The sequence below is a fragment of the Platalea leucorodia genome (genome assembly GCF_965183815.1).
Source record: "Platalea leucorodia genome assembly, chromosome: 10".
Taxonomy (NCBI): domain Eukaryota; kingdom Metazoa; phylum Chordata; class Aves; order Pelecaniformes; family Threskiornithidae; genus Platalea; species Platalea leucorodia.
Genome location: NC_138832.1, coordinates 21171268 through 21198422, shown reverse-complemented (window position 1 = coordinate 21198422; position 27155 = coordinate 21171268). Strand labels below are relative to the sequence as shown.

Genomic DNA, 27155 nt, shown 5'->3' with positions numbered 1-27155 from the left:
GCCTCCTCCAAGGCTGTGCCAAATACTCTGGCAATTCTTGATATTTTGTCCATAAGTCAGTGTTTGCAGAAAATTTCCTAAAGTGTTATGTTATCCTTCCTTCCTTCCTCAAAACTTTACCTGAAATCCCTTTCACTCTGTGGGACCACAAACAGCTCCAAGGGGGTATTTAGCATATACCCCACACAAGACTGAGCTTCCCAGAAGTTAGAACTGTGCAGTTTCCAAGACCTCTGCAAAACATCAGCTTGCCTGACTGCTTCGCAATTTAGGAAATAGGGCACTGCTATAAAATATTGTCACTACATCACAGATATTACAGTTGAAATGAACTTTTTATTATTAATAATTTCTATTATTAATATTTCCTCTTGCATCTGCTATTGCAGAACTTTCTTCCAAGCTGAACTCTTAAGGGTTAACTGGCATTGGGTGGAGGAGGGGGAAATCAGAGGTCAGCTCATGTTCTGATACCAGTGAACTCACAAGTTACTCCTTAAGCAGTGGTTTCATCCTAGGTTCTTCCTGCCAGCAATTTCTCACTTTAATCATACACCCACAGCAACCCAGATCTTTAAATTCAGCAATTCTTTCTCAGGTTTCAGCAAGTCATTGGCAGCCTGAGCTATTTTTGGGATATTTTCTCTACTGCAGATGCAGCTCAGGAAAACGCAGGGAGCATGCTAAAGACCTGCAGCTATTTGCCTTGTACAATTTGCTCATTTCTCTTTATTTCTCTGTTTTCCTGCACTGATTACTTAAAGGACAATCTCTCTTGCAAACAAAATCCCCGGAGCCTGATTAGAGGGACTGAAGGCTCCCAGACACGGATTGCCTGCCAGCCACAGCACGGTAAGGACATGGACACTTTTGGCTAGCCTTGCATTGCAGTTTTTTAAGCTTTGCTGAACGTTTATTTGTGTCCATCGCTTCCAAATCAACACTGCTGGCATGGCAGGCAGTCTCCAGCTCCTGGTCTCCATTTTCATTCCCTAAAATCCTCAGCACTTGTAAGTAACACATTTATACTCACCGTCTCTTTGTGTGTTCTAGAAATCAATGACTGACACTGATTTTGATCAGTCCCAGGGGTTGGTTTTTTTCCTTACATTTTAGCATCTTTTGGAGATCTGTAATTTGTAATCCTGATTGAAACTGTGGTTATTTCTATTGCCTGATCTTCCCTATTTTAGGTATATTGCTAGTCTTATTATTTAGCTCAGCAAATTATTCAAATCAGGGAATGGCTTTATGTACAGAAGATGGAAACATTAAAAAAAGACCTGCTACTGCTGATTTACAGTTATATACATCGCTTTCTTGTCTTGTGTACCGGCTCTGCTATAATAGCTTTAAGCTGCCACATAGCAGTGCGCTAACACTACAAAGACATATACAGCATGAAACCAATGCAGCAGACCGAGCTGTACTAAAAATGAATAGGTTTTATCATGCAGTTCTTTTTATATATGCTCACGGAAATGCATCATGTAAGCTCTACAAGAATGGTGAGATTCCAATTTTATAGGACATACTATTTTATTGAAATACTTGTAAAAACAGTTTAACATCCTCAGGGACATTTTACTTATACATACTACTGCAGGAAGATGAACACAGTACATGTCTAACGAATGTACAAACCAAATTCTGGGAATCTCTGGTGACAGAAACTGGAAAAGGGATTCTTTAGGTCCTTTCCTGTACTTCAGGCTTTTTAGAAAAACTGGAATTGCTTTATGCTTTATCCTTTCATGTTCAGTAATACGATGATTGCAAACAGAGAGTTCCCCTGAGGGCTTAATGTACATCATCCAAATATTTGACTGCAACTAGGTGTTTGTTGTCTTACTAAGAGAGGTTTTAGAAAGCCTGACTTTGCACTAGAGGTAGGGAGGCCTTCAGATAGAATAAGCAATCAAACCTACCTGTATCTGCTGCCAGAACAGACAAGAGCATACCGTACAATTGTAGCTCCATAGTATTTCCTATCAAAATGCTTAGACATTACAGTCTGCAGCAGAAACAAAAGTTAGCACAGCCTTTGTATTTTAGAAACTTATTTTAGGAACAGCACAGTATTTTAGGAACTTGCTCAAACCTTGCCTTTCACCTTTCCAATACGGGCCAATATTTTGTTCATTTTCTAGTTTGCAAATGTTTCTTGAGTGATTTATAAAACCGATTGGAGGGATGGGGGAAATGCTGTACGTGGACATGAGTGGACTGAAGGTCTTTAAGGCTTAATTTTCTGTATGGGAAAAGTTCTGATGTTGATATGCAAAGAATTAAAAAAAAAAAAAAGCCACGCAGCATATAATGACTTACAACTCAGAACACTAGAAGCAAAAAGTGAAAACTTAAGGTATCAATAGATTTAGGATCAGGCTCTGAAAGTGGTATTTTTGCTTCTTAAAGCCTCTCGTCAATTTTGAGACAATTTCTGAGATACTGTCTATGTCACTTCTGAACGTATGACTGATCTCTGAGTCTGGCGCTCTCCTCCCACTGGTGAATCTCTGCCTCAGTTCCACTGAAGTCACTGATACTAAATTAGCTTAATGAGAAATATGAATCAATCCTTTAGTCCTTAGTTCCATCTTAAACTCAATCCCAAATGTTAGCTCTCAGCTTGCTGGAAATCTTGAGACTCGACACATTTCCCAGAGACCACAGGAGGAAAGAAATTATTAGAGCTGGATGTGTTTTGCTAAAAGTTAGCAAAGCATTTGATTGTTTACTGTTACCAGAGGAACTGATATGTCATTAGACAACTTACAAGGCATGCATGTAAATCTAGATCCCATATTTCTCTCTCTCAAAAAAAGTTACTCTCAGCACAAACAAGTCGATTGAAGGAAGTTCTATGGACAGGACAGGTCTGTGCAGAATAGAGTGTTTTGGGAAATCGGTGAGATAAAGCTCAATACAGCGATCCACCTGTACAGATAACCATTCAAATGGTGCTTTTTTGGGCTCATTTTAGAAAATATCATACTAAATTGTGCCATTGATAAAAATTATTATTAGAAAGACAGTGCATGTTATTTCACAATATGCGCAGAAAGGAAATAATCTGAATAATGAAAAAGCAGATGCCTTCTAGGATATATTAACTTTTTATTTTTAAAACAAACTGTTGCATACAGGAGCTCTCTGGAAGTTGAAAACCCCATCTTTGTTAGGGAAGGAATATAGACCATGGGGATTAGCAACTCCAGACATTCCCAACTGAGGATACACTCATGCGACATTAGTACACTTTTTTTTTTTTTTTTTGCATATATATTAAATCAGCCACACGCAAGATACTAAAGATTAACTGACTCTGCAAATATACTAATTTATAATTCAGCAGCAGCTATGATAGCAGGCACTTCGTAATTCATACTTGATGGTCCTTGCCTAGAGATAAGTACATAGAAAGGGCTAATAGATATCAATAAGGGCAATGGCTAAAGTGGAACTCATGCTGACTTACAGTACAACTTGTTCTATAGTCAGAACATGAGTCAAAATCACAATTATTCCTTCACTTGAACAATCACAGAAGTGAGTCCCTCCAATTTTAACAACATCCTCAGACACACACTAAAGTTACAATAAATAAGTTATTGTGCATGAGCACAGCCACGGACATTGGCCAGTTATATTCTCTTCACCTGACTTTTTTTTTAAGTTTACTCTTTTCAATTTTAGCTTAAAATTCAGTTAAAAAATGTTTAATTGGTCCTGCACTACTCTGTAAATGGCTAGACTAAAAGCGCCTATAGTCTCAATGGCTCCACTGACATGCAGTAACTTACTACACTGCAACAACCTGATCAGATGGCTGAGCCCTTCATTAAAATTGAAGGAACAGTTTTATTTTTCCTGCTGTCACTTTGCCCCAGACTAATTCTATTAAATCCAGTTGAGGGACTGGGTTGAAAGAGGAATCATCAACAAAAAGTGAATAGTACGAGAATCCTTCAAGGACTGGGTCTGAATTTTAATAGACTTATAGAGGGGCGCTCTGCAACAAAAACCAGGAATATACTGACAAATTTTGCTGGCAATAAGTTGGGAGGCAGCATCAATTTAGAGGAGGAATATCACAGAGTAACAGAAATGAGAGGAAATGTGGCAGAAATTTAAGGCTCATCGGAGGCAGGAATAAGCAAATGAGGGAGCAGCCTAGAGTGGCAAGCTGCAGAGTGTGTGTGAGGAGGTAGGCGCTAGCCTGGCTAGTCCGAGCAGCTCAGCTTTGTCCTCTCCGTAGCTGCTGACCCCTGGCAGCACCAGCAGTCCCCAGCCTTCTCCCAGGTGGCAGCAGAAGCATGAAGATGCTCTGCAGCCCATTTCTCTCTGATCCTCCCATCTCCATTTCTTCCCACATCATCCCACAGCAGGAGTAGGTCTTGGCCAGCTTCTGGCTCTCACTTCAACTTCAGCCTCTGCCTTTGATAGCAGTTAGAGAAGCACAGGGAGGTAGTAAGGGCTACCTGGGAAGGATAAGAGAGGGGCTACAGGGCCTGGGCAGCAGGGTGGGAGTGACACAGGAATGGAGCTGTAACAGGACAGCCTGGGAGGAGTGTGGGAAGAGACAGGTAGACCAGCAAAGTGCAGCTGCTTCCACTCAACACTTCACAATGTGATACAGCTGAGAAAAAGACAAATCCATTTTACAGTATGCCACTAAAGATAAAGACACTAGAGACAGTATAGCACTGATGGCATCCTATAAGTACAGCTGAGTCCCTGTTTGGAATATTATATAGTTCTTGTCACTCACAATACGGAAAGATGCAGCTCAGAGTGGGATCCACCTGGCTGGGGAGCAGCTCCGTGGAAAGGGACCCGGGGGTCCTGGTGGACAGGAAACTCAACATGAGTGAACAGTGTGCTGCTGCGGCCAAGAAGGCCAATAGGATGCTGGGTTGCATCAAAAAGGGCATCACCAGCAGAGATAAAGAAGTCATTATCCCTCTCTATTCGGCGCTTGTCAGGCCACACCTGGAATACTGTGCGCAGTTCTGGTCCCCGTTACACAAAAAAGATGTGGACAGGCTGGAGGGGGTCCAGAGAAGGGCCACCAAGATGATCAAGGGTCTGGGCAGCCTGCCGTGTGAGCACAGGCTGAGAGAGATGAGTTTGTTCAGCCTTGAGAAAAGGAGGCTTAGAGGTGATCTCATCACCATGTACCAGTACTTAAAGGGGGCTACAAAGAAGATGGAGACTCCCTTTTTACAAGGAGTCCCATGGTGAGGACAAGGGGTAACGGGTACAAGTTACTCCCAGGGAGATTCCGATTGGACACGAGAGGTAAATTTTTCACAATGAGAACAGTCAATCATTGGAATAATCTCCCCAGGGAAGTGGTTGACTCCGCTACGCTGAACATGTTTAAGACTCAGCTGGACATGGTGCTGGGCCATCTCATCTAGACTGTGCTAGAAAGGTTGGACCAGATGATCCTTGAGGTTCCTTCCAAACCGGTATTCTATGATTCTATAAAAGACCAATACGTATCATAACAATGAGCCAGGAATATGAATGCTGTTGGTAAAGATATAATCAGGGAAATTAATTATTCAAAATGTATGACAATGTTGGCCCAAGAACAAACAGATAAAAATCAAGCATAGCAACTAGAACTAGGAGAATACACTGAAGCAGTGAGATGGGAGCAAGAATCCTAACCCTCTTTTTTTTAAGATGGAGCATGATCAATTACAACAGCACTGTATGTTTTTGCAAGTTGCTGCAATGCTATAATCACTCCAGGACTGTTTTCTAGGTCACTGTCATACATGTTAATATAAGTGAGATAAGAATCAGTTCCTGGATGTAACGCATGGATGAATGGATAGGTGCCATAATTTACTTTAGCAGATGTTGCTCCTTTTGACATCACTTGTATCTCTGTACAAAGACTAAGATTACATCAATGTGATAACGTCAGCCTCTTTAAGATACACAGATGAAACTAGCACTTTGAGTTAGAGAAGAATGAATGGAGCAAACTTGGTTCTTGTTGATATTCTGAAGAATCTAGGAAATCTGTTGCGATGCTACAAGATTAGGGTATACTGAATGTGTTTTAAGTACCAAAAAGTTATTTTCATGTTAAGGTTTTTCCTCTTTTGCTCAACACCCAAGTTGACCTGGTAGTTGAGCAGGCTGCCCTCACCGTGGAGGGAGGGGAAGACTGAGAGCTTGCGACCCTTATTTCCTTTTTCCCCAAAAGAAAATGAAATTGAATGCCACATGGACGAGAGAGAGACTATAGTATAGATTTGGACTGATTTGTCTGTTTCACACCAAAGCAACAGACCTCAAGCAACAAGGCTAAAATTTTTGTCAAAAACATGTCAGGGTATCGTAACTCAGTTTCTATGTAGATTCTACAACTGCCATACAGATAATAGTATGTTGGACTTGCATACTTCAGCGGTCTTTTCACAGGCCGTGGTATCAATAAAGAGAGGGCTCTAAGTAGCCTTCAACAAATCAGCATTTCTGTTGCAATTAACCTTTAGAAATGGATGGCTGTTCTTTTCAAATTAACTTTTGAAAGATATCCTTGCAAAATTTATGACTGAAATTCCATCCCTTAAACTGGAATCAGTCACTGCAAATTCCATAATATTCAAGTATTTAAATCATCTTGAGATTGTAAGGCAGTGAGCCCTCATAGCAGCAACAGGGAGTACAATACATCACAGAGATCCGTTTGAAGATATGTCTGAGGCTACATAAAACAGTGGCTAAAAGAAACAGTTCAACTGCTGTCACTGAGTAATTTTACCTTAACTACACTGAAAAGAAATAAATCCATTAAATGAAAAGAGTATATTTCTGGCACTTAAGATATCTAATTTGTTGCCAAAAAATAAGTAAAATTGTTGAAACAGGTAAGCTGGATACTTTAAAATGTTACCTATATAAAGACTGACTTAGTTGAATCACTTAACGATTTTCCTTAGAATTAGTTGGGAAAACGAACCATTGTAATTAACGTTTCATGAATTTCAGTGATAATGCTTTGTAGTCTGCAAGACAGATAGACATGATCCCTGACACCATCTTTTGGCTGTCTAGACATTGGCTCCAGTTAAACACAGCTGCAATAGACTCCTTAACCTTCCCCATCAAATCTGTCAAACTTTCTTCAGTCAGCTCTAGTGGATATTTCTCTAATCTTTCTGATTCTTGACTGACTTTGGGTTTACTACATATGATGATCAGGCCAGCAACCATAAGAAGGAGGACCATTAGCAAAGACATCTAAAAATGGTATTCATTCTTGAAAGTCCAAGCCCAAGTCACTAAGGCAAGTCACTGACAGATACTAACGACATACAGCAGATCCTAACTCCGACTTCTCCTCATTATGCAATACCATTTCCTCTGCCACCTCCTGTTAGTAACTAACTTTACCTAAAGCTAGATAAAGTAAGCAAACTCAAAGAATATAATATAGCAATGCAGCAATGGTCTACTACATGTAAGTCCTACTTTTAACAAGGATAACAAATGCAGGCAAAATTCAGCTCTCATTAGCACTCTCTCTCACTTATGCTGTGACTATGTCTTTCTTGATGCCAGACACAGTATTCAGCTGTCAGTCCTCAAAATCTGAAGGTATAAAAAGGTTGAAACGCATCATTTATCTGTTTGCAAAGGAAAAACAAAAGGCCTCAGCTGGGAAAGAGGAAAGAGGTTATTACCACTAAGTATGAGAAGGCCTTCAGATAAGACATTGGTCTAGTCATATTTATGTCTAATAATTTAACCATTTTAGAGTTAGATGGAAACAAATGATATTTCAGCCTTGCAGAGCATGCTGACATCACACAGCCCCCAAATTTAGTTCTTTCATGTTGTTTGTCTGTGCTGGTGTTATTAATAGGCACACTAAAATGGGAACTTCACCCTGGCTCAGCTTTGACTCACTGAATGGCCTTGGGCGTCACATAACCTCTGTCTCCAGTTCTCTATCTGCATAATGCATTTGTCTGCCTAGTGATTTACAGAGTCATGGGGCAAATAAATGAGTCACTTAGATTGCAATACACTGGCTTCCCTTATAATCCCTGTGCACTTTTATACTGTATTTCCTGAATTTTAACATAAGCTTGCCTTTTTCATTAAGGCAACCAAACTGTTTAAACAGAAGGAAGGGCTATTTAAAACTTCCAAATTAAGCCTCCTAGGATTAGTACCTTGAAGTAAAAGAATGGAACCGTAGCCACATAACAAAGCTTGTAGTCTCACAGCCCAAAATATCTTTATTTGGTGATGTTTTTAAAAAAGTTCTTCACAGTTCAGGGGAACGGGAAGAAAGAAGGAAGCTTAATTTCTCACCTTGCAAAGAAATAAAAGATAACGTGGTTAGTAAAATCTGCACTGCAAAGTATGGTCTGGGCATAGCAGATGGAAGAATCTCAACCCATCTCCGTTATTAAACTGGCAGGGAAAAGAGCTATATTATTTTGGAATCTGAACTGGCTCTGAATGCAGGACAGTCATAATCATTTGACTGCACCAGAGGACATAAATCCTCAGTATAGCTGAGATGATTTGCCCAAAGGTAATCAAGTTAGTTATATGCTTATATGTTAATTTTTTCCCATTGTCCATTGAAACTATTCGCATTTTCTAGCCTTCTCTAGATCATAACTTCTCTGCTCCAAGTCTGACCCTTTCTGTCTTAAAGAGAGAAAAACTCCCTCCCATCAAGGAAGCCCCCGAGGGGACTTTTCAGACGTTGACATGCAATACTCAAACGTTCATTTATTTATAATGGCAGGCTAAAGTAGATGCAAAAATAAATTATAGAATCATTTGACCTTAGCTTAAAATGCAAAGATGGACAAAGCAAGCACATACATTATCAAAAGTTGAATAGTTCAACACTGGGTATTGCATCAGTGAATGCCAGGAGATAATTTCCATGCTGAAGCTTTACAAGGTCCAGACATTAGGCTAATTACTGATGCCTCATTAGATACAAGCGATTGACTCTTTCAAGGTGGTATTCTTTGGATGTTCACTCATCATTGTTTTCTTATTTTTTCTTATGACTTGATTCACTCTGTGCTTGGATTAGGGTCTAGATCAAAAATGGACAGTAATGTAAAGGAATATTTATAATCCTGGGATACGTGAGACATACATTGAACAGTGTTGCCTTAACTGAGCAGTGAGCTGCTCCTCAGAGTTAGGCCCTCTCAGCTACGCTAACCAGGAGCACAGATCTCCAGACAGCACAACTCCCAGAAAATGGTAAATGCAATTCCATTTCTAATTATATCACTACAGAACAGTGAGAAAAAATAATGTATTACGCAAATAGGGCTGCACATAGATATGTATGAATGCGTAACAGATGCCTGGTGTTGGAAGTGCCTTGTCCACTCCACAAGGAAAAAGAATTCAGAGCTCCAAGCTAACTCACAGCTTGTGTCCTCATAGAACTTTGCATATCAAGAAAAAACTCTAAAGTTGATCTAATTACTAATAGTGATGTAATAATTATGACATGACTACAAATTTATGATATATCTAGTCTGACAATGCTATTTTAGGATGGTAGTTCAAATGAGAATGCAAAAAACCCAAGGTCTAATTCATTCCCAGTGTAAAATGTCAGTATTCCCATTGACTTCAATGGGAGATTTACTTGTTCACCCTAGTTCTAATTTTGGGTCAGCATCTTTTCAATATTTAGGATTGAGTTGCACCAGCCTAGAAACTACTCACTCTTAAATCCAAAGCAAGCATTTCCAGGGAGTTGGGGGAAAGGCGTATTTTCATGTAAGTATCTGCATTTAGACAGAACATTTAGATTTACTGCTATTGGGAGTAAATTACCATATAAAGCGAAAAGTTCTTAAAAAAATAAAATTAAAAAGCCTCAGAGGCAGAGCAGCAAGACCCAGTTTAAAATATCTCTGTGACTCTTTTATATCCAGATAACCAGAAAGCAAGACTCAAAAGTTGCTTAATGGCTGAGCAAAATAAAGTCGAACATACAATTTGATGGCAATGGCTCTGAATGTCAGACGGAAAAAGGTACAAATCTCTCAAAAAGAGAATGAAAGATAATGGGAAATTTGAGTACATAGAGCCCCTACCATGATTCTGACTAGTAGATAGGTTTACTGCAGAGGAAACCTGCGGTCATGTTAAGCTGAGGAAAGAATAGGAGGAGTCCCTGAGATACAGAATAATGAGGAAGAAAGAACAGGCAGAGCCTTAGATATATGTAATCTGCTTGGGTTGTGTAAGAAAGAATAATAAATTCAAACATTAGATCAGAATGAAATGTTTCTACTTTTTTGTTTTGCGGGAAACAGGATTGTGTTTTCATTGTGATGCAACCAAATGAGTTTCAAAACAGCTAAATTTCCTGAGGAAGGGAAATTTTGAGTTGTGCTATGCGAAATACGTTAGTCGTGTTACTGTGTGAATTGCAGTAAAACACAGAAAGATACTCCACCCTACTGCAACCCAAACTGTAACAGCAATGAGGCTAGAGGATCAGTAGTAGCCCACAGCCAAACCAAAAGTATTGCAACAGAAAGTTCTTGATCCTGGAGAAAACACGTCACCATAGGTTGGGCTATCTTTATAATTGCCGTGATGATAAAGCATATATTTAGATACTTTACTGTATTATCTGAGGGATTTTGCCACAGAGTAGCTCTATGAAGGGAAAAATGAAGAGAGAACTGAGGCAGCCAAGTGGTCCATTATGTCTTCTGAGAAGACAAAACAGTGAATCATTTATGATTAGTTTGATAAGCAAAACCACAGGTTTTAGAGCTTAGCTATAAATACATTTTTTTATGTGGTTATTGATTTACTATTTAATGATGGTTGGTTAAAAGATGAGGTTGCCCAAGATCTGTATCCATTACCATTAAAGGATAAGTGCCTAGGACTTGTGGATAGGTGCTGTTTATTGACTTTGATATATTGCATAAATATTGTGGCCATACCTCAGTGACTCAGTCAGGTCAGGGTGTGTTGCTCAAAACTACAAATGTCGAACAAGTGAAATCCCTGAATCAGTATTTTATATATTGAAACATAAAAAGTAATACAAGTTTTATAAAAGCACAGGACTTGAACAGTAGTTTCTGAACGGCTAGGTTACTTTCAATAATGATCACCTGAATTTTCATCCACCGTAACTACTGCTTCGCATCAAGAAGAAAAGAAATTGCCTGGGCTCCATTGCCTAAATGGCACTGCAAGTTTCTGCCACTAGAGTGTGTCAAGGCATATGTGAGGACTAAACCTCTTCATACTCGTGTCGTTGAATTCAAACTACTACCATAGCATTGGACAAAGACAAGCAGCTTAAAAGTACCATTTTTCTGATTTCCTGCTTGACTGCTAGAACTTGTCTTAAAGGTTATACTAGTGAGAAAAGGTCTCACCCCATGACTCTGCTTAGGCTGGGCACAGGGATTTTCATATGAATACTGAAAAACACAGGCATCCAGAAACAGTCCGGCCAATTTTAAGATCCACTACACTGTGCCTGTGTTTTCAGTTCAATGTCAATGAAATATCCCTTCCAGGCTAAGACTCTTACTTTGATGCAATACAATTACCCTGTTATTTGTATTGAAAAGTCAGCACATCAGTCAATGTATGTAAATCTGTCCCTCCCTGCTTCTCTCTCTGCTGGATGTGTGCAGTTGAACAGTTGCAGTAAAATTTGGGGGAAAAAAACCACACACCTATGCAAAAACTGAAAATCTGCTGTTGTGCTGAGAATGGAGATGCTCTGCTGTATTTAAGAAATCAACCTGAAGAGAAACTATAAAAGTCCCTCTCCTTGATAGTAAAAAAAAAATCAGAACAGTTAAAATTAGAAATGTGTAGGCATAAAGCATTGCCAGTATCAAACAGAATATGTTGAAATGTACACATTTGGAAATGCTAAAAATCAGGTTCTGCCTCCATACTTCACTGAATCAAGCTTGGCCCCTTCTCCATCTGTAAAACTGCACTGACAGTGCTCCCTTCCTCTCTCTTTTTGCTCATTTTTGTCTCTTCAGATTGCAAACTCTTATTAGTTGTTTTGATTACAGCGGCTAGCTCTTAGTAATAGTTTTTCACTGTCCATAGCATCACCCTCTTGCTGAAGATTTTAGCTACCAGACCACCCCTATTAACTATACTTTAAAATACATTAAAAAATAAATAAATTAAAAAAAACCAACACCCAAACAACTACCATATGAGAGATAGGAATCCTACACACAAATTTGTAATCGCGTACATGTTTAAGTGGTGCTCTGAATGGAGATGCGTAGCACTTGATTTCAGTACCTACTTTACTTCCCTTAGGAAAGGTCTGCTAAGCCCATCTTGGAAACTGCATCAGCTTTCTGAGCTTCCAAAGGTCCACAGTGTTGTAGTGACAATGATGACTGAGCAAAACACCTTCTGAAATCCTTAAGGATCCTTCCAAGTCAGCCACATAGGGTCAATACAAATAATGGGAGAAGAAGCCCAGATCTGAAGATTTAGCCTTTGAGTTGCCCAGATCAGCCCGAGAAAAAGAGGGAGTCTGACTGGGCACCTGGAGTTCTCATCTCCTGCTCTGTAACTTACATGAAAATCTTAAATGTCGCATTTATTTGAAATGAACTCGCGGCTGACAAGAGAACAAGCAACATGAAAGAGAAGAATAGGAACACGAAGTATAAGGGAAAGATCTGTGACCGATAAGGTCTCTTTTACTCAGTGTATACTGAGCTAATGATACGTTAGGTAGGCATCCCACAATCACATCAGAACTAAGAGATCCTTCTTGTCACGTATAGCCTGCTGAAATCACAAAACCTTGCACGTTGTATTTCCGTCCCAAAGAATAGGAGCACAGCACAGGCAGAGTACGCAGCAAGGCTCAAGGTCTAACACTGGTACAGCACAAGGGAGGAGCTATTATCCTTACACACTAACAGAGCTGTAAGCAAATGTCTTTTCACAAGTCACCTGAAAATTATCAGAATGGTATCTCACGAAGATTTCATAAATAGAGCTGAGCAAATGAAGTTTTCTCCGGTTCAATAACCAAACCAAAAAGTCAGAAAGAAGCAAGAAGAAACCTCAGTTCACACAGAGCTCACACAGAATACTTTTTTTCTTACAAAATAAAAAAACAGTAATTTTAATTCGGGGTAAACCTGAAATATTACATTTAATTAAAAATAAAATGTTTTATGCCATTTAAAAAACCCCACATACTTTACTTTTTTAATTTAGAGTAATTTTGAAGTGGGAAATGGTATTTCAGTTTCAAAAGATGAAAAATTTCATTTTAAGCATGTTAAAATATTTCCTTTAAAAACTGAGAAAATGTTTCCATATTTTTCCTATTATTTCACTTGAAACTATTTGTCTAGTTCAACCTAATCTCAAAAATGGTCCCAGTCCTTTCAAACCTCTGTTATTCTAGGAATTTAAAAATCATTCAAAATTTTTGTCCAGCTCTATTCATAAATCCAAGCAACATTTTGGCCCTACAATCTTGGGAAAGGGAATATTCAAGAGCCTTTCTAGAACACCTTCCCATTCCCTGCCACTGTGTCCCCGGTTGATATTGCATGTATCCTTGTGCAGCAGTAGCTCCCTCACCGTGGCACAGTCCCTCATTAAACATGTTCTAGAATTAGAGTGTGAAGGCTAGAAAGTGAACTTGCTGCTTTTATAAAGAGGGAAGAACATGTCCTGAGGCAGAACGAAGTTGATTTATGTCAGGGATTATTTTTATCTCTCCAGTCAACTAGAAGTTATGCAGCAAAGCCTGCATAGGCACAGACATGCAGCACTGTTTTGTACCAGACTCTGGTAGTGTTTGAAAATAAAGGAAACTTAACAGCAGGCGGAGCTCTGCCCTTCTGCAGCCCTTCGTGCAGTTCTCCGTGGGAAGGGTTTCCCACTCCAGCCGCCCAGGAGCTGGCTTTCTGCTCAGGTAGGCACCAGATCTACCCAGTTTGCACGGCTCAGGCGGTACAAGCCAGACTTCGCTTGCAGATTGCCAGGGCAGAATTTCTGTAGAGGAAGGAGACTGTTGGGTTTGGGTTCTCCATCTACCACTCCACACTCGTCCCGGCATAATGATGGTGGAAAAATGGGATGGTTATGGCAGAACCCCATGCCTCGTTCTTCACTCGCACACTGACACTAAACATCTCTAATCTGTGCTGAGATCAGGATAGTTAAACTATGAACTCCTGGGATCTTCCTCCCTCCTTTTTTGGGCTGGCTCTGACACAGGAAAGAATATATTCTTCCACCCCTGAGACCTCAATCCAAAGCCCGTGACCTTTTCATTGATTTTAGAAATCCTTGGATAAAGCCCTAATCAATTATCTCTGTAGAAGAACAACAGGAAAACAAAAACAAAACCCCACAACTGTGACATTACCTCTGGAAGAGGAATGGCTATTTCCTCCAGATTTTTTTCCTTTGAAAAAAGGCAGTGTATTTACTGAGTTTTTAACATGTAGAGGCACATATTCAGTTGCCTGAAAGATCACGACCTAAAACATTAAACCTCTGCATTTAATTTTCATGGGTAGAGAAGGAAAATCAGTTAAAAGCTGCTAGAATAAAGAAATAGAGCAAATGTTTCCAAGCAGCCTACTAAAATAAATAAATTACTTGGATTTTAAAATTCTATCACAGTGTTCGAAATACAAACATTGCACCACATTTCCACTGCTTGCAAGCACGAACGAATTCATTCTAAACTAACATAAAACTACATTTTCCTGTACCACTGGTGAACAAGCAGTGATGTGCAAGCTCATAAATTAGAAATTTAAAAGCATTTGCGTGTTAAGAAATGTCATGATGTATATAGCTGAATTCTAATCATCCAGTGAATATAGTTCCTAAATTACAGAGAGTAAGGAACTAACTGGATTCTCCTCATCTCGAGGAGGTTGGCTATGAGTAGCGTATTGCGCGTTCCCTAGAACTAAGAAAGGACAACACTCTGGAAAAGGAAGGAGTTACATCCAGAGGCCATCAAGTAGCTTGACCTTTATGATGAGGAGCTTTTTATCTTGTTTCTTCTTTTAAATTTTCTAAGTAAAAATACCACTTATTTTAAGAGACCTCCCCCATCCTTTGAAACAAATACAACTGAGAATCAGTGAGATATGTTATAAAGAAAAAGATAATTATCAAAATAGTAGCTAAAAGGAATAGTTCTTAGAGCAACTTACATACTTCAATCTCTTTGAAATTTCAGACAGCACATCTTCACAAGAGCTAAGATGTGATTTTACATTATTTAGTACAAATGTAGAGATGCAGTGGATATATATGTTTTCCTAATGAACCTGTCTCTGGGTTCTTGACATTTTGAATCAGAGCAGCAAAAAGCACTGGGACATAAGATGGGGTAATGCAAAAATAAAAAATTAAAAAAGAAAAAAAATCTGTGTATGTTTTCTGCTAAATACGTGGTATATACATACTACAGTCACAAGCTTTCTTTCTTGGCATGAATTTTTATGGCAACATTACTTGGAATTAGAAGAGAAAGATTATAACATATATTACAGATTTAGCATATATAAATAGTGTTCTGCCAACTAAAATCCAAAAATGTTTTTTCAGTCTTATATTATATTTGGTTACCATTTTTCCTGTTACGAGAGGAATCTCATATCATTCCTATGAGATAATGACATCTAATAAGAGCAGATGAAATTTGCACAACAGTTTGCAAGAAAGAGAACTATTTTTTAATCTCCATTTTACATAAACAAAGCTGATAATAGCAAACCTTCTGGTGAATAAATTATTAGCAATTAGCCTTAATTTGGGTAGTGTATATTATCGGAGCATTTCAGTGGTAGACAAATGCAATTTGAGAGAGGTTTGTTCTCTAGCAGTAAAATAACAGGCTGAGGTCACTTTAAACAAATGTTTGAAATGCAGTGTATTATTAGTATTTCAATCACTGCCAATTGCCTTTACTCACTATAATTATTGTTTCATAAGATTTAGAACAAACATGGTTTGCTATCTGCTGCAAGGCAACATATCACAAATTGAGGTGATTCAGATTGAGACTTGTCTTATTGTAAGCACATTCTGGAGCCAAGACTTTAATCCTAATATAAATTAGTGAAATCTCCTCACAACTGTACCTGTTTCCTTTAAAAAATAAAGTAAATCTTGTATGAATTTTGCCCTTCCTTCACAGAGATGGCCGCTCCTCTGATTCTCTTAGTTAGGACTTGCCCATTCCAAGTATTAAATCCTTTCTACCAGTTTTCCTTTCCTAACCTTCCAAAGAGAATCTTAGTGACCACAGTTATCTGATTTCATCAAAAGTAACTAAAAGTTACAGCTTTCTACAAGCTTCATGGAGTGGATTCCCTTTTTCCACAGAACAGTGAAGCAACAGGTCACCTTGTTTTACCTAGCAAATTAAAAGCAAACATTGGAATAATTTACTTGCAATCTAATGCGTTGGTAATGAACAGAAAACTACCTGATACTGTTCCTCATGATAATTTTTTGCACATTGATGTTGGGTGATGACCAGCAGTGGCCTTGCTGAGGGAGCATATGGTTGGGACACTGATGACCAGAGATGACGTGACCTTGACTTTAGTGACATTTTTAAAGCAGATTGTCTTTTGATATCCTAACTTCTAAGTGGTTATAGTAAGATAATGCCATCAGATTTTCATAAGTAAAATAAATACATGTATTTTCCATTGTCATCAGCTGGAGAGCTATCACAGCATTACTCTTCTTGTACACTTTGTTTATAATAACAATTACCTCAAATATTGACAATCATAAATACATTGTCATATTAAATGCTATATAAACAAGTAACTATCTTTCCAACTGATGTTAAATGTTTTAAAATAGAAACTTTAGAAGTTTCATAAGAAATGCACTCATAATGTATCAGCGTTGCAAAAAAAAACCCCAAACAAACCTCCAAACTTTTAATTTATCTTTCAGGGGAAAAAAAGGTGTATGTAGGATAGTTAGCACGAATGGCTATTATTATCTCCTTGGTCTTGGAATCGGTGAATGTATGAATATAACGGTTCATACCACTCGCTTCATACATCGCAGATAGAACAGGTTTCCTGCATTGTCCTCATGGGGCCCATAAAAGTTGAAACTCTGCATTAAGGCAATAACGGTAATCAAACCACATACTTCAGCCAGCAATCCACAGGACTCAGGAAGGAGTTAGTTTCCCTGATGCACAATTAGTTTCCCTGATACACAATTAGTTTTTATCTATCGGATTTAGGCTTGGGTATTTTTCACACCCCCCTGAAGCACCAGCTCAGCCCTAGTTGTCTGGACATACATCCAAACTCTACCAAGCCAGATCAAGTCAGAAGTTTGACCAGACAGTGCCAACAGACTTTTAAAATTAAAAGCAATGTAATTCAGCAGTGTATAAATCATATTCTTCCACTGGCAGCTGTGCAACTTCTAAAGCTCCTCTGGTGATTCTTGTTCCAAAGCAGAAAGAAATAATTTTATCTTCATTTAACAGTTTCTCAAATAATTCCACAAACTTTGTATAGCATAAATGGCTCTTCTGATACTTCGATTTATTTTTCCCTAGTAGTAACAACTGTATAAGTAGGACTAGAAAAGTGTACTATGATGTTAAAGAATTCTGTTTTCGTTAATATATTTCTAGTCTTCATGACCCTTTTCACGACTGCACAGCATGGCCCTCACCTTCTGCAATCCTGAAACCCTTCCCTCTCTACTTCTTCCCTGCTCTGCATTTTTAGGTTTTACAGCCCTTTTTCTCAAGCACACAGCCTAGGTCAGTCAGGGAGTCCACCTCATGATGCACTGCAGCTTCAGACCTCTGAGCGAAATACAAATACGATCACATTTGACATGGCTTCTTTTTCTCCCGATATCAGTATGACAACGCAGTTGATGGCAACATAGCTGTGTTAGAGCCTAGGCTGCTGCTAAGGAGAAGGGAACTTGGGAAAACATGGTAGCAATGTGACTTTAAAATCTATCTGCACACAAGGTCTTTCACACATCTCCTTACCTCTATACCGGGAAGAGGAATACAGAAGTCACATATGGCATTATTTCTCTATTCCTTGGATAACCAAGGAGGGCAAGCCATTGGCTCAGAATTCATACAGAAAATCCCAGTCTTCTTCATGCCACCTCCATAAAGGCTATCAAGATCACACATAAGATTTGGGGAGACAAGAATTCTGTATCACTTTAGGTGCTGACAGGACTTAGAACAATCTTAATTTGATCTACTTCTGATCCTTTTTCTGTTTATGTCCTTGGTGCAGGTAGTTCAAAGAACAGGATTTTCCTTATCCCCTTCTCCTCCTCTGCAAGTCCTCTGTGTTGTTCTCTGAACTTTGTTCTCAGCATTGCTTACTTCCCTCTCTGTCTGGCAGACAAGGCAACCTTTGGGACCCTTGTGCTCTTAGTGTCACCACCGGGCAGAGGTTACGATTCATAGAAGAGCTGTCTCCTGCCAGGCTGTGAGTGGTATGCTAATGTGACAGCTTGGCAAGTATTTGAGAATGTCACTTCTAGCAAAATAACTTTCCTGAATGGTGTTTGTCATACATACAATCACATATCCATCAACAAAAAAGCCCTACAAAATTCAGCTCTAATATATATTTCAAATGAGATGCCCACAGGCACTTGTAACATGAGTACATGTCAGTAGCCATATGTGCTGTAATCCTCCTCTTTATACATATACCCAGCATAATCCTTTCATGCACCATGTATCTAATCTGTATTCTCTGCTTTGGAAGCAAGATTAATCTAAAAATTTCAGAATTAATTCAAATGGATTAAATAGAATATGAATCTTCATTACTTTGGCTACCAAGCAGTTAAAGAATGTGGCAAATGACCAAATCATCAGTCTGCCATTCAGTTTCAGCTATATGCTGCGCTACCATTTCATTTCAGGTTCTTCAAAGCCCTGCAGCTGAACTACAGACGAGTATTTAATGCAGAATTGTATCTTTTGGGGGAATGTGTTATTTTTAAATGCTTAATAATTATGAATTCATTTGCCATTCTTTTTATAAGCAGGGGATCATAATGAACTCATCTGTTATTCATGTGAATGTCAAATGTGTTCCCACAGGAGTTTTATTCTAATTCACTATTAGTTAGTTAGTGGACTCATAAAATAAAGTGTTATCCATTTTTCACTCTGAACATGTAACGCTTGGTAATTGTTCATCAAAGGGCAAATGTAATATTTTTCTTTGATAACTTTCACTTCTGATTTAACCGGGTAAAGAATTAGGTTTAAAGTAAAGGTACCTTTAGAAACAGTTAGAAGCAGAAGTAGCTGTGAGTCTTCCATTTAAAATGCAATGAGTGAGATTATCATGAGCTAGTATTTAAAAATGTAGATGTATTATACTATAAGCATACATGGTTGAGCTACATGCATTTAACGTAACAAGACAAACTGTACCCCAATATATAATGCCTAATGAAAGACACATTTTCAGTATTCATGAGGTGATCACAACAGTTTTCATGCAGCTGTTCTATTGCAATAGAAAATTCAGAGGTGAGATAACTTACAGGTCACCGCAGGATTTGAATGTGATGACACTGGACAGTGGGACTTTGACCTGTGAAAACAAACACAAACTAAGCAATAGAAAAACAGAGAATTCAGACTTTGATTTGTTTTGTTTTTTTTTTTTTTTTTCCAGAGAGTTAAATACATGGGGTTTTTTATGAAATTATTTTCAAATTTCTTCTAAATCCCTAATCTAAGCTGAATGTTAGCTGTAAGGACTTACCCCATGAAATGATAGCCCTAAAATATTTCAGCAACACTTCCTTAGATCTGACATGCTGTGCTAGGCTTCCCCTCAAGTATATCACAGTAACTCTTCCAGTCTTGAAATGCTCTTTAGAAATGCTAACCAAAATGAATGAATTACTATAAAGATGCATTTTCAAGGGAGATGGTAACAAATCCAGAATCCCATTTGTAATTGGAACCACTAGATTAATATATTTATAGTTTTACTTTAAAATACACAAGCAAAGGAGTTCTTTTTTTCAGTCGAAGTAACAGAAGGATATGGTTTTGGTGTTAAGGATTATCTCAATTACTTTTTTCTGCATGGAGACGGTCATTTCCTCAAATCAAATGTACCGTGTTTAAATCAAAATATGTTACCCCTGTGCAATCTCTGGCAGTCAGTAGGTTATTAGAATACTACCCATGAAGAAACCATTGAGAAAAACAAACAGACAAACCAAAGCTCAGATGCGAATCTTGATGATCACAGATATTTCTGTCTGCTAAAGATTGTAACTTCATGTTTTATAACCGTTAGCAGAAAAACATAATAAGCAACAGTGCCTCCTGACTGCTATTTCTTTCATAGTTGAATAAATACTATTTATTTTACTCTTTTAAAATACTCTTTACTTTCTTTGAACAATGATCATGTTAAAAACAAAAGGTGGGTCTTTAATTGATGTAATGTCAGATAGGAGGCACTGAGTTACATAGGTAAAATAAGAGAATCAGAAATAGTGAATGAAGAGTGCACAAGAGAGCTAACACTACTATGCCAAGAATTGGGTGAAACTTCATTGAAGCTTGCATGTTTATCAGCTGCTTTTTATTCAAAATGAGTGTAACGTATTTATTTTATACATTAAATAACTGTGACAACAACTATCACCACCAGCAGGCAGCCTGAAGACCCTTTCCTAGACTGAGAATACAAATGTGGGAGATAAGAATGAGAAGAGATATAGTTTTGTTTAATGGAATTTGCATGTGCATGGACGTGTATCTATATAAATACCACTTTCCTTGAAAGCAGAGGATAGCTCAGGAGACCTAGGAACAGACAAATCATTCATCAATTTACAAGGGAACCTACAGGTTTAAAAAGGCCTGATTTTGAACTCATCATTCTGTAACGGTGAAATTCTATTGACTTAATTGGAGTAATTTGATTTATACATGTCTGAAAGGAGAATTGACTTTTGCATTAGAAAGTACATTAGAAAATATGCTAGAGAACATGAATTCTAAAGGAAGCAATAAAACTAATGAATAAGTAACTATAAATGAGTGAGGAACCAAATGCTACCAAATCCCACAGATTCAATTATATTCAGAAGCCTGCAGGACTTGGGGTTCAGGCTTGCTAGCCTCCTCTAACGCTTTAAGGATGCAAGAAAGAGTTATGGATGCAGTGCACATGAGCTGTTTGGCTTTTGCTACCACACCCAAAAGAAAAAAAAGAAGAACCTGCAGGACTGAATACGTGAAAGCAGATAGAGGTGAGGATGAGAGGTGACTCCGAAGTGCTGTGAGAATCAGGCTTACTGGGGCTGCACTCACAAATTGCCAATGATGGAAGTAACAACTGCAAAGAGAAAGGTTTTGCTGGAGTCCTGCTAGCTTTTTGCCACAAAGGGTAACATCTACTATTAATTAACATTCTATTTATATCTCTAGGCTCTTTTAAGACAATGTATTTAGTGCTTTTAGCAGTTAGAGGTTGATAGCACTGGAGCACCAGCACCTTTATGGCAAAACACTGGCATTTGTCAGTTTTTTCTTTGCGCAAGAGAAAGATAAGTGCACCAAAGTGACATAAATGATGATTTTATAAAACTAGTCACAGAAAGGAGGATTGACATGACATTCAGGGTGACATGAACAGATCAGAAGCACTGGAAGATACACGGTTAAGTAATTTAGCCATCAAGTATAAAGAATGCTAATACTTCTAGGAAAAAAGGAAAAAAACACATTCAAATAATAATTTGTTACAGTTCTGAAGAAGGAGAAATACTTATGACTGACATGCATCTTTTCATAAGCTGCAATGGTCTACTGCAGCTAATGAACATTCTTTCAAAACAATTCAAAGCCAAAATATTTCACAAGGCGTGCCTAAAAACACCCAATATAAAGTGATTAGATGTTCCCACCTGGAACAGTAAAAGCGGTTCTTGGCCATTTTAAGATTAACAGGTTCTTTTAGAAGCGAGAATGGTAAAGGGCAAGCAGAAGGATTCACTGATTTTTTTGCTGCTCACAAAGATTAAAGAAAAAAGTTCTTCAGTCTTTGGAGAAAAGAACAGTATCTCTCATTCCTCTGAAAGGAATAGAGAGATGACAGCTTCAATGCTATCTGAGCAGTGTAAAATACCAGAGCAAGGGAGCATGAACCTAAGCTAAGAACTGGCCATTAGAGGAATGGAGGTGGAATTCCTTCACACCAAAAGCTACATAACGTGCAGAAAGATAGCAAAAGCAGCAGCCAGAAGAAATTAAATCATTTCACAAGAAAATGAAATAATATCTGAAAAAGGAAGCTCGACACAGTCTTACATCAAAAGGAAGATCAAAATTTATGCCCATTAGCTTCCTTACATGGGAGCATTTCTGTCATCCTAATCAATTAACATTGTTAACAATCAATTAACATTGCTAACATTCCCCTCTTTTCTGAAATTTCTGCTCCTTGCATTAACTAAATTTACATGGAAGTTTCATTTTGGTGTATTTAGATGAGATGTAAAATCAAGCGATGACCACTTGGCATGGTTAAAGATCTCGTGCAATTCTTAGAAACAGACAGACATGTAATCATGGTGTCCTGATCAGATTTTAATTCTCAGCAATTATCCTCCTAATTTACTCATTCATTTGAAAATTCACAACTGCATTTTTTCCTAATACACCTCAATTGTTGTGTCCTATTAGATTGTTACTAGGTTTCATTAGGGGTGGCTGTATGACTGCACTGGATAAACAGACACCTATACATTGTTCTAAATTTATTAACTTAAAAAAAACTCTTAAAGCTAGAACTTTAGACTCTTCATAAATGAGAAATGCTATTAATACATATGGTTGCTCTACAGTAGTGGAAAACATTTTGTGAAGGAGACCAACTACAAACAGCCATGTCAAAAAATATGTCCTAAGGCTTATTATTAATGTATCAGCTAGCATAAATCACTGTAGCTCCACTGACCTCAATGAAACCATGGAGAATTTATGCTGAGAATATAGCTGTGTAAGCTACATCTTCTTTTATCACTGTGCAATGGAAAACTACATTCAAAAACGATAGGATATTGCATTAACATAGTATTTGAGGAACATTCCAGCTCACAGAATTAAGTGAAAAGAATTCCATTAAAAAGCTACTACTTGTCTCACCTTTCATTTATTGCAAGTGCTTTGATCCTTAGGTTTTTAATTAAATAACTTTTCTGACTCCATTGACACATTTAGTGTTTTTATCTCTAGTTAGAAAACTGTCCAGTCCTAGATATTTAGTTTGACAAATAACATTTTAGAATACATGGTGGGGTTTTTTTGTTTACTTCTTTATTTTGGGGGGTTCATTTGGTGGGGGCTTTTTTGTTTGTTTTTGTGTGTTTTGTGGTGGTGTGGTGTTTTTTTTTAACAAACCGATGCCCAGTTTTGCAGTGCAAGCTCCATGCACAGATGGTTTAACAGGACCAAACCCTAAATTTGCGTAAGAGTGAAAAATGTCTGTAAAACAATGTTAATTTTAAAATAACACAGATTGGATTCACAGTATGGTGAAATTATAACATAGCTCAAAATATGAAACAGGGCCAGGATTCCAGTAACACAACATGTGAGGACCTTTTGTCTGCTGGCTGGTATCACACCCTGAGATGACATTTTGTACAAGATTTTTTAGAAGAGACTTCAATAGGGGCTTGATATATGGAACAATAGCAGGATATGGCCTCTAACTGGTAGGAACAATTACTGTTCTCAGACATGTGCAAGTTAACTTTCATTAACTTTATTGCATTTTGTGCACACTTTCTGGCCTAGATTCAGAGCTGCATCTAATTTCTCCTGGAGACAGCTGAGACAGGGAGCGTACTGAAGAACAGTAACTATTCTGTCTAAGCAGAATATACTGAGGAAAACCTCACATGGGCCTCAAGAGTGTGATAGGCCAGTTTGGGAATAATGTGAGAAAGTAATACAGGCAAACCCACTTTCTTCCTAGCTACACCCATAATGCCTTGTAGGCTGCAGGGCAAGGGAAGAGTTGTCTAGACTGTCTCCACAACGGGTGGAAACTCCTCAGACCAAAGGAATTCTCAGCATGTAAATCTTCCAGTTTTATGGCAGGCCCATCCAAAGAAGATCATTACGATGGGAAGATACAAAGATAGAATTTAACCTTTGAATTTTGGGAGATGTAAGTACAGACTCTCCTCTAGAATAATAACTAACTAGAATAACTAACAACTTCATAAAGCTGCTAGCTGTTTACACTGTTCAATTTTTGGAGTTTGGTTTTTACAGAATTAACTGTGGTATAATCTTTCCTTTAGTTCTAACAAAGTGGAAAATGATATATTTTGAAAAGAGGGTTTTCTGTTTCCTGCTCTTTCATTCCCTAGCTCTGACTTTTCTACAGTCTCAAGCGTAAACCACTTCCCTTCACTTTCAAGGCCCTTTATCCACCCCTTATCTTTCATATCTTTCCTCATCTGGCTTTCTTCACCTATTATTTAAAATTCAAACACTTCTGTGATCTCTGACAGTTTCCCCATAAATACGCGTGTCCTGGTTTTGGCTGGGATAGAGCTAATTTTCTTCCTAGTAGCTGGTATAATGCTGTGTTTTGGATTTAGGATGAAAATAACGTTAATAACACACTGATGGTTTAGTTGTTGCTGAGCAGTGCTTACACTAAGTCAAGGACTTTTCAGCTTCCCCTGCTCTGCCCGGTGCACAAGAAGCTGGGAGGGGGCACAGCCAGGACGGCTGACCCAGGCTGGCCGAAGGGCTATTGTGTCACGCTGAATAAAAAGCCCGGGGGGAGTTGACCGGGGCGGGTGTGGCCACTGCTCGGGAACCGGCTAGGCATCGGTCAGCGCATGGTGAGCAATTGCATTGTGCATCACTTGTTTTGTATATTCTTTTATCATTGCTATTATTTTCCCTTCCTTTTCTGTCCTATTAAATTGTCTTTATCTCAACCCACGAGTTTTATCTTTTTTCTGATTCTCTCCCCCATCCCACTGGGGGTGAGTGAGCGAACGGCTGTGTGGTGTTTAGCTGCCTGCTGAGTTAAACCACAGCAACGTGCAATGCCACTTTAGGCTGCATCTTCCCATTTCTCACCAGTACTGTTTAAGCTGTGCAAGGCTATTAATTCTCAATTTTGTATAGCCGCTCCAATTGGCCAACACAGATTTTTGTGCGGCCCTCTGATAAACCAGACTGGAGAACTGATTTGGCCGAAAAATAATCGAAGGAAAAGAATAATTGTTTTTCAGCTTGATCTTCTGCCTCACATCTGCACAAACAGCTGCATGAACACAACAGAATGGGTGGGACAGGAAAGAGAACAATTAGCTGAGGTAGAGCTGCTTAAACCAACATTACTACTACTGCAGAAATGCACATGGAACCACAGCCTAAACGTGCTATTTTAAGTACCCTTTTAAATCCCTCACCTGTCACACTGCCTATTAAAAGAATTGATACTAATAAGGCAAGGATTATATCACTCCTGCTTACCGATGCAGCCCAATTTTGGCTCATTGTTTCCTTGTTCTGGTTGTTCTTGTCTTGTAATTAGATTGTAAGATACTGAGAACATAGATCATCTTTTGGCCTACTTGAGAACAATCTGACTTCTACTACAGTCAGTGCAAATTTTACCTCGGATTCAAAAGGAATTCAAAAGGAAAGGAATTCAAAAGGAATAGGATACCATTTCCCCCAGATACTAGCCATTCTGATTTTTTTGTTTAAGAAGGGCAACTTTTCAGAGCAACTTTGGATCACTGAGAAATATCCTTCTGCAAATAATTCTATTTTTCTTATCATCATTTCTCTAACAGCTCTTTTCAAGAATCATGGGTTGTGATTTTTAATTAAAAAATTAATTTCAATCTCTCACTTGTAACAAGCGACAATTCTAAAATCACTGGGGCTTTAGAACATGAGGTGAGCAATAGTGCTAAACAGCTGGAGTCATAAAGGAGAGCTACATCACAACTAAATTAAACTGATCTAATTGCACTACCATACTGACTCCGTTCCTACTGCTAAAAGAGTTTGTTTTTATACTGAGTTCACTCAGTACATTTGACTGCATATGAGGCACAGCATAGTCATCAACCAACAGGAAAAATCTGCTAAAGTTAGCAAAATGTAGAAGTAATACACACATGAAGGAACTGAACACATTCAGGGTTCCTTGTAATAAGAAACATAAAGGTCCTTGAGACTTAACTGAAGCAAAGGGCCAATGAAACAGATGTTGCAGTTAACTGAAGCTGTCTTATCCGAAGAATAAACTCTTCTTCAAATATAAATGGAAATTTTCCATTGAGCTATGAAAAATGTTTTGTGAGTCTGCAGTTCTCTCCACTTCAAGATACTGACAAAAATATTTGATAATACAATTGTGTCTTCCTGATTCCACTAAACAATAATTTCCACAGTTGTGGTCATATACTTGCTGGTGTCTCTACAAAAGAGAGACTTGGTATACATTACATTGCACTAAGGTAAAATAGGAGCACAACTATAGGCAAATACAGGAAAGAACATCTGCAGACGTGGAAAAAGTAAGGTGTTGTTAATGAATAAGTAATATATTTAATTTACTCTTTCATTCAGGGACCATTGCAATATAACACTTAAGGAAAAAGTGATTGCTGTGCACTATCAGTAGTCTTGATACTGCATAAGGATATCCGTCCTAGCTCTGAGACTTACACTGAACCTTACAAATATCTGTCCCAGTGGAGTGAACAATTATATTTGTGTCTGTATCAAAAGCTTTTGCAATTACTTGATATTTTTACAAATGTTGGTGTTAAATAATGTAGGATGGTAAAAAAAACCTAGAAAAAGCCAGAATTCAATACCTGGAGAAACTGTTTTCCTGAAAGCAACAGAAGGTGTCACTGCTAACTGATTTTAAACAAATGAATCCCATAAGTGGAAAACACTGCCTTTGTTTTGAAAGAAACTTGGAAGTTGTTTGAGCAGGGGAACTGGGTTCCTTTCTCAAGTATTCTCCAGCTCCAAACATAAACATTACATTTAA

At 38.2% G+C, this 27155-nt stretch overlaps 1 protein-coding gene across 1 annotated transcript in view; it reads left to right on the top strand.

The window, feature by feature from the left end:
* Positions 1-680: 680 nt before the first annotated feature.
* Positions 681-27155, top strand: part of AMMECR1 (AMMECR nuclear protein 1) — a gene marked incomplete at its 5' end in the record, with an annotated part of 110770 nt that continues 84295 nt past the window's right edge. The window contains one exon of the mRNA XM_082322914.1: positions 681-852. Within this exon, the coding sequence (XP_082179040.1) occupies positions 681-852 (172 nt within the window). The remainder of the gene's footprint in view (positions 853-27155) is intronic.